Below are 13,513 nucleotides of genomic sequence, written 5' to 3'. Positions count from 1 at the left end.
AGCCTGCTTGCTCACTTCCTGGTTCTTGGCTGCATTCCAGGTGGTCACAGTTGGAGGAAGAGGGCCTTCTGGGTGAGGAGAATCAGGCTGTTTTCCATTTACATATCATGATAGAGTCCCCAGAGGCCTTCCTAGCCACTCTCCTTGGGATCTTTGAAGTGACTACGGCACTTGTCATTTCGCAGATGTGAGGTGACTACGGCACTTGTCATTTCGCAGATGTGAGGTGACTACGGCACTTGTCATTTCGCAGATGTGAAAAACGCAGACTGCCCAGGCCAACTACATTTCTAGACCAGATGCATACCTACTCGGCAGCTTACCTCCACTTTCCTTTTTTTTGTTCCTGAAATTTAACTGTTGGGAAAAACTCTGCAGGTCATACCAAGGATTAGCATTATAAATATATCATAGGTAATAGTGGTTGTTTCAAAACCAAGGCTGGGTCTGCAGGCACGCAAAATCCAGAAGGCAGCTAATTACCTCACCATCACAAGAGGGTCCTCATTTAGAAGTCGCTTGTTCCAACAGTTCACTCCTGAGAATCTAGCCCCATCACCAACCATTCCTCTCTTTCAAGTTCTTATGTCTGATAGTTTGAGACAAACCCTTGGCACAGCCTAGCACTTAGCCAAGAACTGGTTGTTTGATATCTAGCCCAGCAGAATATAGGTTTTTGAAGAAAGGCCTTTTGTGTTGGTTTAATCTGTGTATGTCAGTTGGTTTAGTCTGTTTAGAATGGCAGTATGTCATCCTCCTCTTCATCTGGGCTGGCAAAGTTGTGCGAGAAGCTGGCTGGCAGCCAGTCATTGGAACGAGCTCAGGGCTTGGCGACAGAGAGCCCCTCTGCCTAGGAAGGGGCAGCCCCCTGGGTGTGATAGCCCTAGATGCGCCTGAGAGGCAAGAGAGAAGCCAGCTCTCAGAGTCAGAAGAGTTTTCCAGGCCCAGCTCCATAAATGACTGGCAAATGGACCTATAACAAGTCTCCCAAACTTTCTGAGTTTCAGAGCTCTTCTTATAAAAGAGTATAGCCATCCGTGTCTGCCCTCCTCAAAGGTGTTGAGAGACTCAGATGATGTAGATAGAGGGGCTTCATAGACTACTGAGTACCGTCTCTGCCAGTGACAGGCTTTCTGCTGCATTGGATGTTGCTGAGGTTCTGTTGTGCTGCAGTCCGTGGGGTCGCAAAGAATCGGGCATGACTTAGTGACTGAACAACAAGCAACAACTGGCAATGTGATGCCCTAGAAGATTTTGGATTCCTTCACATCAAGTGAGAGACCAGTGTCACCCCACTACCCACAAAGGAAGAGGGTTTTTTCCCAGACCTCTGCTTATAACCAGGCCAGGGACCCCTGCCTGGGATGCCGAGAGTCTCAAGCCCAGTTTCCTTCTAGGGGAGTAGACGAATGATCACAGAATTCATTCTTTAGGGATGTCTTAGTTCAGGCTGCAGTAACAAAGTTCCATAGACTGGGCAGCTTGTGAAACAATAGGAATTTGTTTCTCATTGTTCTGGAGGCTGGAAGTCCAAGGTCAGGGTTCTGGTGAGGGCCCTCTTCCAAGTTACAGACTACCAGCTTCTCATCATATCCTCACAAGGCAGAAAGAGGACGAGAGGGCTCTCTGGGGTCTCTTTTATGAAGGTATTAATCTCATTCATGAGGGCTCCACCCTCATGATCTAATCACCTCCTGAAGGCCCCACCTCCTGATGCCATCACATGAGGATTAGTATTCCAACATAAGAATTGAGGGGGGCACACAAACCTTTAATCCATGACAAGGGGCTAGCTGAGCAGACCTAGGCCGATGTGAAACGGAGACCTGCTTCAGAAAATGGCATCTGTACCCATGAGAGGAGATCTCGGTGTGGTCCTCCCCACGGCAAGGTACAGAGGGATGTGTGAACTAGGGACCCTGCGTCACCGGCTCACTCACCCCAGTAACTCTGAGGTGCCCAGCCCTGTAGCGGAGCAGGGGAGGGCAGAAAGGCGAAGGAGACAGTTCCTGCCCTTCTGGAACTAGGAATTCAGCTGCTCACACAATTTCCAGTATAGGAGCTGCTGCCTTGTCTTTGGGTTGAAAAGCAGAAGCAGTCTCTGGCCGTGCTGCCTGGGAAGGCTTCCTGGGCTGAAGGATTTCCTTAAGTGCTTGGAGGGAAGCTCCTCCTGGGTCTGAATCAGGAGCCCACAACACCAGCCTTACTAGCTCTGGCCCTTCTTGCTCTGTTTTCAGATTGACAGATCTGGCACAACAGCCCCAACACACACACACAGACTAAGCTTAGGACTGTTTCTCTGTACCACTTACCTGTGTTTCTTGGATCACGCTTATGCTAGGATTTTCTTTTCAGAGCTGTCAGAATGCACTTCCTACCCCGCCACCGCAAGATCCTGGCTGGCAGCCCCCGCCTGTTTGCACAGCTCTCTCCTGTGGAGGCAGGGCCAGGGAGAGGCCGCGGCATGGCTTCCCAGGTGGCATGAAGCTTTCTGATGAGCCCTAGCCAGAGCAGGGCCCGCTGCTGCCAGGCGCCCTGTTCTGATGAGCACCCCTTAGGAGAGGCGGGGGCGGGATGACAGAAAGCACTCTGGGAGGGAACTTCTGATTCTGCGAGTGTAGGGAAGCCAGATCCGGCAGGAGGAGACTCAGAGCAGCAGAACTGGTGAGCTAACCGAAGGCTCCTACTGACATTGCCTTTTACATTGTGATCACAGACACTGTTTTTGTTTTGTTTGATCCTCATTCATGTAAACGCTGAAAGCTGCCATCTGCCTCCGTTTCATTGAAAGAACACTGTGGCTCAAACCAGTTAATTGACCAGAGCCAGGGCTACTTAACACCAAGCTCCCTTGAGCCTGCAGATTCATGCTTGTGGCCTGAGAGACAACTGGCCCAGGCACTTGTAAAATACACCTGGTTAGTGAGGAAAGCCTGCTAATGAAACTTCATGCTGGCCAGGGGTGACGAGGAATCAGACCTGAGCTGCAGATTGAATTGTATTCCCCCAAAATTCATGTGTTGAGCCCTAACCCCCAGTGTAACTGTCCTTGGAGATGGGACTTTTAAGAGTTAATGGAGGTCAAATGAGGTCATGAGGGTGGGTCCTAACGTGATAGGATTGGTGGCCTCATGCACACTCACTAAGGACAGGCCACAGGAGGACACAGTGAGGTGTCAGCACGCAAACCAGGAAGAGCGCCCCACCAGAGCCTAGCCATGCAGCACTCTGACCTCAGACTGCCAGCCTTCTGAACCGTGCGGAGATAAATTTCTGTCATTTAAGCCACCTAGTCTAGGGCAGTCTGATGGCAGCCTGAGAAGACAAAGACAGGCTGGCCCTGAATCGAGGTTGTTTCTTCTCTCCACGTGAAGTTCCTCCACCTACAATTCTAGGTGCTCAGATCTGATCTAACCTCGAAGGTCCAACCCAGCTGCTCAGTGCAGCCTTCCTCACCTTAGTGAGGAGTAATCTCTCCCTCCCATGGGATCCCCCAGGACCTGACCCTTCCCTCTCTGATGACCCAGGCTCCTTTGTATTATTGTCCTTTGTGGACATACCTTATCTCCCTGAGAGGTGAGGCTTGACTCCTCTGCATGTCCCCTTCAGCATTTGGCACAGGAGGCATTCAGTAAATGGCTACTGAATTTAGAGCTCTTTTCTGGCTTCCTCAATTGGGGCACCCAGTTATACTTCACTTGGTATATAGTGAAAGTATAAAGGGAAGTATAAAGATTGGAACCAGAAAGCTTAGTGGGTGTCCAGGGATCAGCACATGAAAGAATCAACATGTCCCACTTGTCTACTCCAGATTCTTTTATTTTTATTTTTTTCCCAGATGCCTTTTTAGTGCCGGTATTCAGATCCTCCTGGCCCTCTTTCCAAGGCTATAGCGCACGTTGGCAGCATGCAACTTTCCTTTTTCTAAAGCCCCTTCCCAGAATTGTTGATAGTTCCAAAAAGAAAAGGAAGTGAGGGTCTCTCGCCAACTTCCTCTCTTACCCTCTCCCTATTCCTTCTCCCAAACCCTTGCCAGTGAAGAAAAAAGGTGGTGAGTGCCAGGGCACACAGGTAAAAGGCGCCTTTCTTCAGTGACCATGGAACTACTACTGCTGGCCTTCACTTAGAAGCCCAAAGGAGAATTCTCTCCAGAGGATGACCAAGAACAGGCCCAAGAAAGCCTTGCAGTGCTCTCTCATGTTCTGATACAGTCAAGTAGTTTCAGTGTGACTTGACTTAAATTCAAAATGCGGGAATCTAATTCTCACTGAGAAAGAGTATATTAAAGACCCAGAACTCTTGGTCATGTTCATTTTCTTTATTTGAGTGTTAGTGGCTCAGACAGTAAAGGATCTGCCTGCAATTCAGGAGACATGGGTTCAATCCCTAGGTCGGGAAGATCCCCTGGAGAACAGCCTCTAGTATTCTTGCCTAGAAAATTTCATGGGCAGAGGAGTCTGGCAAACTATAGTCCATGGGGTCACAAAGAGTCAGACACGACTGAGCAACTAACACTAACATGTTATGTTAACTTTGTGAAAAATCAGGCTTTTAATTTAAAGGGGATATGTGTTCTGCTTCATTGAAAAGTATACTTAAAAAAAAATTAAAAGCCCAAACAACTGAACAGTTTGCCTAGGTCGCACAACTAGTTGGTGACTAGAGTAAAGGCCAGAACTCAGATCTCCTAGCTCTGTAGTTAGTATGTATTTTAGAATCACACCCAAGAGCAAGCGGCAAGTTCAGTTTCAGTCGCTTTTGACCTGAAAGTGAAAGTGAAGTCGCTCGATCGTGTCCGACTCTTTGCAACCCCATAGACTGTAGTCTACCAGGCTCCCCCGTCCATGGGATTTTCCAGGCAAGAATACTGGAGTGGGGTGCCATTTCCTTCACCAGGAGATCTTCCCAACCCAGGGATTGAACCCGGGTCTCCCACATTGTAGGCAGACACTTTACCGTCTAAGCCACCAGGGAAGTCCTTTCCGATCTGAAGTTGCTGGAAATTCTCTTGGTTTCCTTGGAGTCCTAGTTTGTATCATGAAAATGGACAAAACGGTTGAGAGGAGGTTTCTCATTACTACTGGGGCCACACCAGCTCCCCAGCTGTTGTCTGATGACTATGGCCACTAAAGGAATCTACAGGCAGGTCACATCATTCCTTGGTTCAGTGCTCAGAAACGAGGCTCTGTGAAAATACCCTTTAATGTTTGTGTTGACCTGTGTGCCTTGAAAGAAGGGGCAGGTGGCCTGGCCAGGCTTAGGGTGGTGCCACCTTAGGCCTTTGTCCGGACACAGGTGACAGATGAGTTACTGATTTAGTTGCAACTCCACGAGGAAGGCATATAGAGAGACATACTTACATCATATGGTAGGAGATTTCTCTTACATATGTTTCTTTCATTCAGCAAGACATTCATGTCCTGTGATGGCTCCCTATTGACTTTCTACTGATTTTGGACAACTTAAGCAGTCCCAAGTGACATTTGATTCCCCCCTAAGGCCTGGGACTGAGTGACTAGATGAAATAAAACTAAGTCCTGCCTTCATCCCCTAACCTGTCAAAAGCCTCTCAGGCAACTCTCTCCTCGTCCCCAAGGCCCTGAGCAGTGAGCTCAGGCTGTTTGCATCCCCAAGCCTTGCTTCCCTGCCCCTACAGGAAGTACCTAACCTGATTCAGCTGACTGTTCATCTGTGCTCCTGACATCATGCCACTCCTCTGCGCCCCGAGCCTGCCTGCGTTATCCAGGAGTGGTCTCACTTCCTGGGCCTCAGTGCTACGGGTTGGCCCCTTCCAGGCTCTCCTAGTGCTGTCTCCCCGCAACGTCTGGAATGTGGTTTGAGGGACAGTGCTAACTAGATGTCCTCCTCTGGCTCACTGCCAAGCCAGGGGGATGCTCGCAGCACCCCTCGCGGACCCCTTGCCTGTAATCTGGCTAAGTCCGGTCATGGGTGGTCCTGTAGGTAGAGCTCCTTACCCCCAGGCACCCAAACTGCCGACCTCCATTCGTGTCTTCTGCAGTCAGGAACTTAAAGATAGTGGCCTCTGACAGGTCATCTCACTACGCTGCTGGTGACCTCTGTAAACTCACTTTTTCAACAGGCAACTCATAGCCAGCTCTGTTCCCAGAGGGGACTGACGCCCCCGGTCCCCAGCGAGGGTCAGGAGTCCAGGTGGAATAAGCTACGGTTAAGCGCGCATGTTCTGTGCTGATTTACCAGGAACCAGGAGTCTCCATCTTTGAGTTTAGCATTGTGCCTGTGCCAGCCAGACTGTCCAGTTTAATATCTTTTCAATTAGTGAGGCTTCCAGTAATAGCATTTTAACAGTGAAGTTCCAAAGAAAAAACTTGTTCTTAATTTTTGTCCAAAGGGGGGAAAAGAGGCTTCTAATAATGGTATCATTATAAATTCTAAAGTGATGATCATTTGGCTGTGCGACAAAATTTGTAGCTAATAATTAAAATAAAGATTTAAGTAAATGCTTTATCAATAAAGTGGATGATAGGGGCACATTTTTCTCAGCCAGTGTCAGGGATGGCAGCCCATAGCCATGTGCTGAATTGTCACACTGCAAGTCTTTAAAATTCCTGCTGGATTTGAAGGTATTAACAAGTCCCTATCAACATTCTCTAAAGGTTTTTGATGTCATTTCAGCTATTGAACTAAAATATGTGAACTATTACTTTGTTGATTTTGTTCTTAAACCAAACTGCATTATCATCTGAGAGTATGTTCTTAAAGTATTGTTAAAAGTACTTTGAAAACTTGTAAATCCCTATAATTTATGTTTCTCCTGCCTCTGCTGTTTCATTCTGTCCTTCTGGTTTTAATTTGAATGCAGTCCTGTCTGGGTGTGTACCTGTAAAATTGTGTTTTTCCAAGTACAATTTACAGTCTTGACCTTAGATTTTACAGTGTTCCTAACCTTCCGTGAGCTTCCTCCTATACCAAGAAATGGGGCTTCGGGTCACCCAGCTCTTTTATATTAGAACAGTCTAATCAAGGTTACTTGAAACAGATCTGATTTTGACATTTCTTAGTTTATCATATAGGCCTAGGGAGTAAGTTCGGAGGGCTTCCCTGCAAGCCCATTAATTGCCTTGCCCCATTTCTTAAAATGTACACAGTTGTAAACCTAGACTGCTTCAGGACAACAGTCTCGTTTATCTAAACAATTCTCCTTTTAGACTCAATGGCACTGATGGAAACACAGATAAGCAGTATGGATTGGAGGAAGGAACTTTTGGAGCTTTTTTTTTTTTTTGGCTGAAACTGTTCCCATTCCCCTAACAAACCCCCTTTTTCTTTCCAGGGGCTTCTCTGCGTATGGAATAAATTGATCTGTGTTCAATATATTACATGAGCTAGGGTAGGGGAAGACTGCAGTGGGAGGGTATAGGAGAGGGTATCGTTCTTCTGAGTGAGCTCTTGGCAGGTTTTAAGGAATATGGCTATTTTGCTTTAAGGGGAAGAGTGAAGAGTGAGGCACTGTTAAAGTAGTGCGTATCCTGAATCCATTTCGTGGGCATCCTCTCTCCATGATGAATCCATGGTTCCTCGTGGATTATAAGAATTTTTAAATGGATGTAGAACTTTTGGCAGCTTTTCCTTCAGTTAGGAAATGAGATTTCTTTCTTTTCTGCTCCTTTCAAATATCACTTAAATTAAGCTCTGATAAGGAGTTAGGAGTATTTTTTTTTCCCTTCTTACACTTCTTCAGCACGTTTTCTGTGATTCTTACTGGTACTGCTGGCTGAGGAAGCGGGACATGGGCCAGGCCAGGGCTCTATGGCAGCTGACCTGGGGCTCTGCCTCTGTTGCAGGTCATCGTGCAGTCCGGCCGCCACCCCACAGTACTGCAGAAGCTTTGCCAGCTGCCCTTCCAGTATTTCAGTGACCCACGGCTGATCAAAGTGCTGTTCCCGTCACTTATCGCTGCTTGTTACAACAACCTTCAGAACAAGATCATTCTGGAGCAAGAGATGAGCTGTGTTCTACTGGCCACATTTATTCAGGTACCTTCTATATATGCCAAATTCTCTGACTCTGTGTGAAAGCTAATGTGACTGAAAAATAAAAGTGAACCAGCTGTTTACCCCTGCCATCCACACCACCCCAAAATTTCACCTATTTATGTGCTTGACTGTCGTGATAGTAAAACTGGGATTTGAGTATTGTAGATAATTTCTGTTTGAAGGATTTCAAGAAAAAGGTATTTTTCCAGTTAAGCCTATACTAAGGAAATGTTTTCAAAAGACTTCTTTAAGGCTTTAACTGTTACTTCATCTTGCTTTTTGTCTATTTATAGGGAATAGATAATGACTGCTGAAGCAAGATTAAAACTGCAATTTATTTGTAAATTTTAAAATAAATATTCATATGTATATACACACAGTCAGTGTGTATATAAGGAAAAAAACATTTTGTTGCTTTTTCTCAAATCTAAAACTTTTAACTATGGCCTTATATTTTTCTGATCTGGTGAAATTCTGTAGGACTCGAATCAGAATCAGTACTGTAGCAAAGCAATATTTCCACATCTAAATTAACCCAGTCAACTGACAATAGAGAATCAATTTGGTTATTCTTTAACATTAGCTAATAGCTAATTCTGTTATTTCTTTTCTGTCATTACACAATGACATTATTTGCTGAAAATCTTCCATTCTTTTTTCAAATGTTGCACCCTAAAGCCAATATGTTCTTGTTCCATGACGTACATATGCTTAATAGACAATGTTTTCTGTTCATAATAATAATGAAACAGAAAGCAGAACTTTGTATTGTTATTGTTCCTTATTCTGACTAATATACATGTATCACTTTTGAAAGGGCGTAACAGTGCCCACCTGGTTAGGATGGCTAAAGGATCCCCCAAGCTTTCTTCACCTTAGAAGTGGTTTTACATTTCTTAAACTATCCTCTATTAGATGATCACCTAATAAACACACTAGATCAATTATGCTTAGAAATGTTTTGTTTTCAGCTTGTTTCTTTTTGAGTCTAGATTCCAGTTTCCAAAAAAAATTTTCAAAAATATTCAGATTTATAGGTAGGGTATATATATTCAAAAAAATATTATAGTTAATAATTAAAATCTTAACGAAGTTTTATATAACCATCATATCAACGTATAGGATTCTTCATATATTCTTACAGCCTTAGGATTAAACAGGAAATACACTAATTTTAAGACCATGATCTTAAAATTCATTCTTTCATTCCACAGGTAAATTTTTAGTGCCTCTGGTGTGCTGAGCACTGCTCCAGGCACTGGAAATACAGCAGCGAGCAACACAGATACAAATTCCTGCCTTGAAATTTAGAGTCAGGGGAGTCAAACAAAAAACAAATAAATGAGCAAAATAAATAGCATGTCAGATTGTGTTAAATGCTGTGGAGAAAAGTAAGGCAAGAAGGGAAAGGGGGACAGGGACCTCCAGAGAGATGACATGCAGCTTTTTGTGGCCTGTGCAAAGAGGCCTCAACCAAGACAGTGAGTATCGAGCAAAGACAATTTTGTAGCTGTACCATCTTAGTCCCTTACATTTTTTCAACTGCTTGGAAAACAATTTATAAAAATATAAATGGTATCAGAATCTAAAGTAAGGATCATATATAGTATTTTCATCTGGTGTTGATCTCAGAGTACTTCTAATTTGACTCCTCTCCATTATAGTTAATACACAATTAAATATAATTTAATATAAATTTAACACATTAACCATATATTTTAGCACAGATTTTATAAATAACTGTGGAAATTTCTTATAATGCTTATTTGGGATAGGATGTTAAAAACAAGTTTGGTTTTTTTCTATAAATTATTGTGCTCAAGAGAATGAAAGTACATTGGACTTTCGTTTACATAATGATTCTTCAAGGTCCCCTGTGTTAGATTATTAGTAGTCACTAGAAAATATTAAAAATAAGAGCTAGCAGTTTGTCCTAGGTTCCTGAAATTTCACATATTATAGATGACCTTTTTCATGTTCCACTGAAGAGTAAAATTTGCTGGACTTTAAGATTTAGCTACAGAATGGATGGACCTAAAGAATATTATACTACATGAAAGAAGTCAGAGAAAGACAATTACCATGTGATTTCACTTATATATGAAATCCAAAAAATGAGACAAAACATAGCAAAACAGAAACAAACTCACAAATACCGAGCACTGGTGGTTTGGAAAGTGGGATGGGGAGGTGGGCAAAACACGTGAAGGGAATTAAGAGGTACAGACTTGCAGCTATAAAATCAGTGTCATAGGAACTTAACGTACAGCGCAGGGAGTACAGTCAGCAAATAATAACACTGTACGGTGACAGCTGATAACTAGACATATCATGGTGACCGTTCTACAATGTAGATGAGTGTGGAATCACTGAGCCGCACACCTGAGACTAATGTGATAGCGTGCGTCAGTTATACTTCAGTTTAAAACTTTAGCTACGGAACACATAAGGGCTTTTATACTTGTGGGTTTTGTTTAATGTTAAAAGTCTGTCAGTATTTTAAGACAGTATTTGACTAAAGAACTCAGTTTGTTAGATATAAAACAAAGTTATACTTTCCACAGCAGGCAACAACCTGGCTGTTGGCGACACTTAGATTTTAGTCATCATTATTTGATATAAATATGAGAACCTGAATTACATAACATCAGTTTCTTAAGCTTTTATTTTTGGTCTCCAAAGTATTCACGGTAAAAATAGTTTTATCTCAGAATTCAGAGGCATTTTTAAAGCCACTCTCAGCAAAGTTCTCTGTTCGTAGCATGGATATAAAAACACTTTTCTCATTTCACACAGGATTTTGCACAGACTTCAGGTCAGGCAGATAACCAGTCTTATCAGCCCAAAGGTATGTCTCTAATGAAATTAAATGTCATGTGTTTGTTAGCTGGACATTTCTCACTCCACCCTTTGCAACTGTCAAGAAATCAATTTATTTCATCACCTAAAATATTTGAAGTTCAGATACAAAGTATATTTCAGAGAATAAAGAAATTGATTTTGTCATCAAACATGAGTGTATCAGAATATACAGAGAAATCCATGGAAAAAAGAAAAGCACAAAACATCTTTATATAATTTATACTCACCTCATGCAAGTTTTAATAAATGGTGAATAATTACTAAAGAGCTACCTTGTAATAGAAGAGACAATCAGATCATTAATATTGGCCTACATTACTCATATAAATGCTGAAATTACATACATTTAGTTCCCTACCAGTGTTCAGAATAAAATTGTCATTGATAGTAGCCCATATGTTCCCATAAAATTCAAGCACTTGAGTTTTTTATTTAAAATAAAAATTGTAAAATTGTTTTACATGAAGAAAGAGCACAGTTCAGGGGCCAAAAGATTTACAAAAAAGGTGTTTTTCCCTGTAGCATTTCTGCTGAGGTGAGTCCTGTGATCAGAGCTGAGATGTAGAATTTTCAAGTGCATTTTTACTTTTTTAAATATTCTGCTACCCACAATGTAATTGAGAAGTGCAAGTTGCTCTTTGTCTGGCTGTCATGTCAGCATCTCTGATTAATGAGACCTTCATCCAGATTTTCCCCAATTCTTCCATTAGTTTGATAGTCTTTAAAGTGGCCAGAGGTCTAGTCCCAGCAAGATCCTCTGGGGCACCCACTCAGTAGCCCTCACTGTGGGGGAGGAGGAGGTCACCCTAGGCAGGGGGTGTATGTGTGTCTCACAGTTCTTTACAATGGACAGGTGCTGAAAAGTATGTAAATGAGAATATAACTAAAACTGTAACAGTATCATGAGAAAATGTCATGTTTTATTGGCTCAGACACTCACAAGTAAACAGAAAGCTATGCCCCTTTTTAGAAATTCAAGTCACCATCATAGTTGGCATCATTTGCCTAAGTCAGAATTAGTGTGCAAGTTCACTTCTGCCCTGACTCAGTCACAGCCTTTTTTTTAAGTTGTTGGAGGCTAGGAAAAAAATCATAATTTATAATCATAATTTGTTTCTATATCTTAAAAACAATGGTTTAAATTTTGAAAATGCCTAGAGAAATCTTCTTCTACTGTATTTATTTTTAATTGTACAGCAGTTTTTTGGGTTTTTTTTTTTTTTCTCTTGGCCAGTAAGAAGTATAGACATTCTTTTTCTTCCTTTTCCTCCTGACATAAGGATGAGTCACCATTTGCTGCCTATCTGTCAGGCATGTCCCAGGGCTGCCTCTGTCTGCTTAGTTTCAACCTCTCTTTTCCAAAGGATCATCTTCTCTGACTTTCATGCTTTCCCCAATTACTATGGGATTAATCTTCAAAACAGTAAATGGGGAACTGTTCTCTACTTTGCTTGGAAAAGTCATCTCTATACTGGTGACAGCTCATAATATGCTTACCTGATTTTAAAAAATGATGATGCCACACTGTTGCTAGTCTGCACCTGGACATCTGTTCCCCTATTGCTTAGAATGTCCCCATAAAATGTTTCAAGATGTTTTGAGTTCGTTGCCCAGGTGAACCTCTAAATTCTAATATGAAGCGGCTCCTGACACACCACATTCTTATTGCTAAGGAAGAATCTGGGTTTCCAAATCCTCACTGCTGGCCAGGAAACTGTTTGTTTCAGTAGCCAGTAAAGTGCCTGATAGTTCCCTCTGCTTTGTTAGGCAACTGAATGCCAGATTTGAGCATTTTTTAAAGTTATGTTTAAACTAAAATCATGTTTTAGATTAAATGGACTATTTTAGAAAACAACCATCAAGTTTATGTACAGATATAGCCTTTCCACGCTAACTTAAGGATGGAATACATAACTGTCAGAAAACAACCATCAAGTTTATGTACAGATACAGCCTTTCGAGGCTAACATAAAGATGGAATATGCAACTCATTTTGTTCACCATTCTTATTTTCCCTATTTTCTTACTCCAGAGTCCAAAAACGGTGTTTTTCATAATATTTTACCTAGAGGTTAATGTCTGAGTAGCTTAGAAGCATGAAATAGATTATAATTAAAATATATATTATATATTTCATACTGCAGATATAGAAGAGTTACCTTTACTGAAATTTGCATCGTGGTTTATTTGAAATGTATGTCTCCATTTTGGACTCAGATATCAAAGTAATTTTCATTTCTTAAATGTTGAAGACTTTAACTTGTTTACTATTCTCTTTTTTCCCCTCTCAGGAAAATGCCTTGGTTCCCAAGACTATCTTGAACTGGCTAACAGATTTCCTCAGCAGGCCTGGGAAGAAGCTCGACAGTTTTTCTTAAAAAAAGAGAAAAAATAAAGGTTTTGGTTGGTTGTGTATTTGAGTACACTCATTAATATTTTAAATTGTTCAAAACATTGTAACTACTCCTTAAGAAGTTCATTTTCACATGTTTATACTCTGTAGATATGGTATATACTTTACACTATTTATAAAGACTGTAGATACTTTAATGTTCTTTCTAATTCTGCGAGTTTATTTCATTTATGCACAATAGTTTGGAGTTTGGTAACTTACATTCTATGATAATATATACTTT

The 13,513-nt window shown here is 42.0% G+C and overlaps 1 protein-coding gene across 1 annotated transcript in view; it reads left to right on the top strand.

Annotated features, from left to right (window-relative positions):
* Positions 1-13,513, top strand: part of SCAPER (S-phase cyclin A associated protein in the ER) — a 365,239-nt gene extending 351,726 nt beyond the window's left edge. The window contains exons 29-31 of the mRNA XM_068991091.1: positions 7,824-8,015; positions 10,812-10,863; positions 13,169-13,513. Coding sequence (XP_068847192.1) covers positions 7,824-8,015; positions 10,812-10,863; positions 13,169-13,272 — 348 coding nt within the window. The 3' untranslated portion in view covers positions 13,273-13,513. The remainder of the gene's footprint in view (positions 1-7,823; positions 8,016-10,811; positions 10,864-13,168) is intronic.

Source organism: Capricornis sumatraensis, chromosome 19, assembly GCF_032405125.1.
Source record: "Capricornis sumatraensis isolate serow.1 chromosome 19, serow.2, whole genome shotgun sequence".
Lineage (NCBI taxonomy): Eukaryota > Metazoa > Chordata > Mammalia > Artiodactyla > Bovidae > Capricornis > Capricornis sumatraensis.
This window is presented reverse-complemented; position numbering and strand designations above follow the sequence as displayed.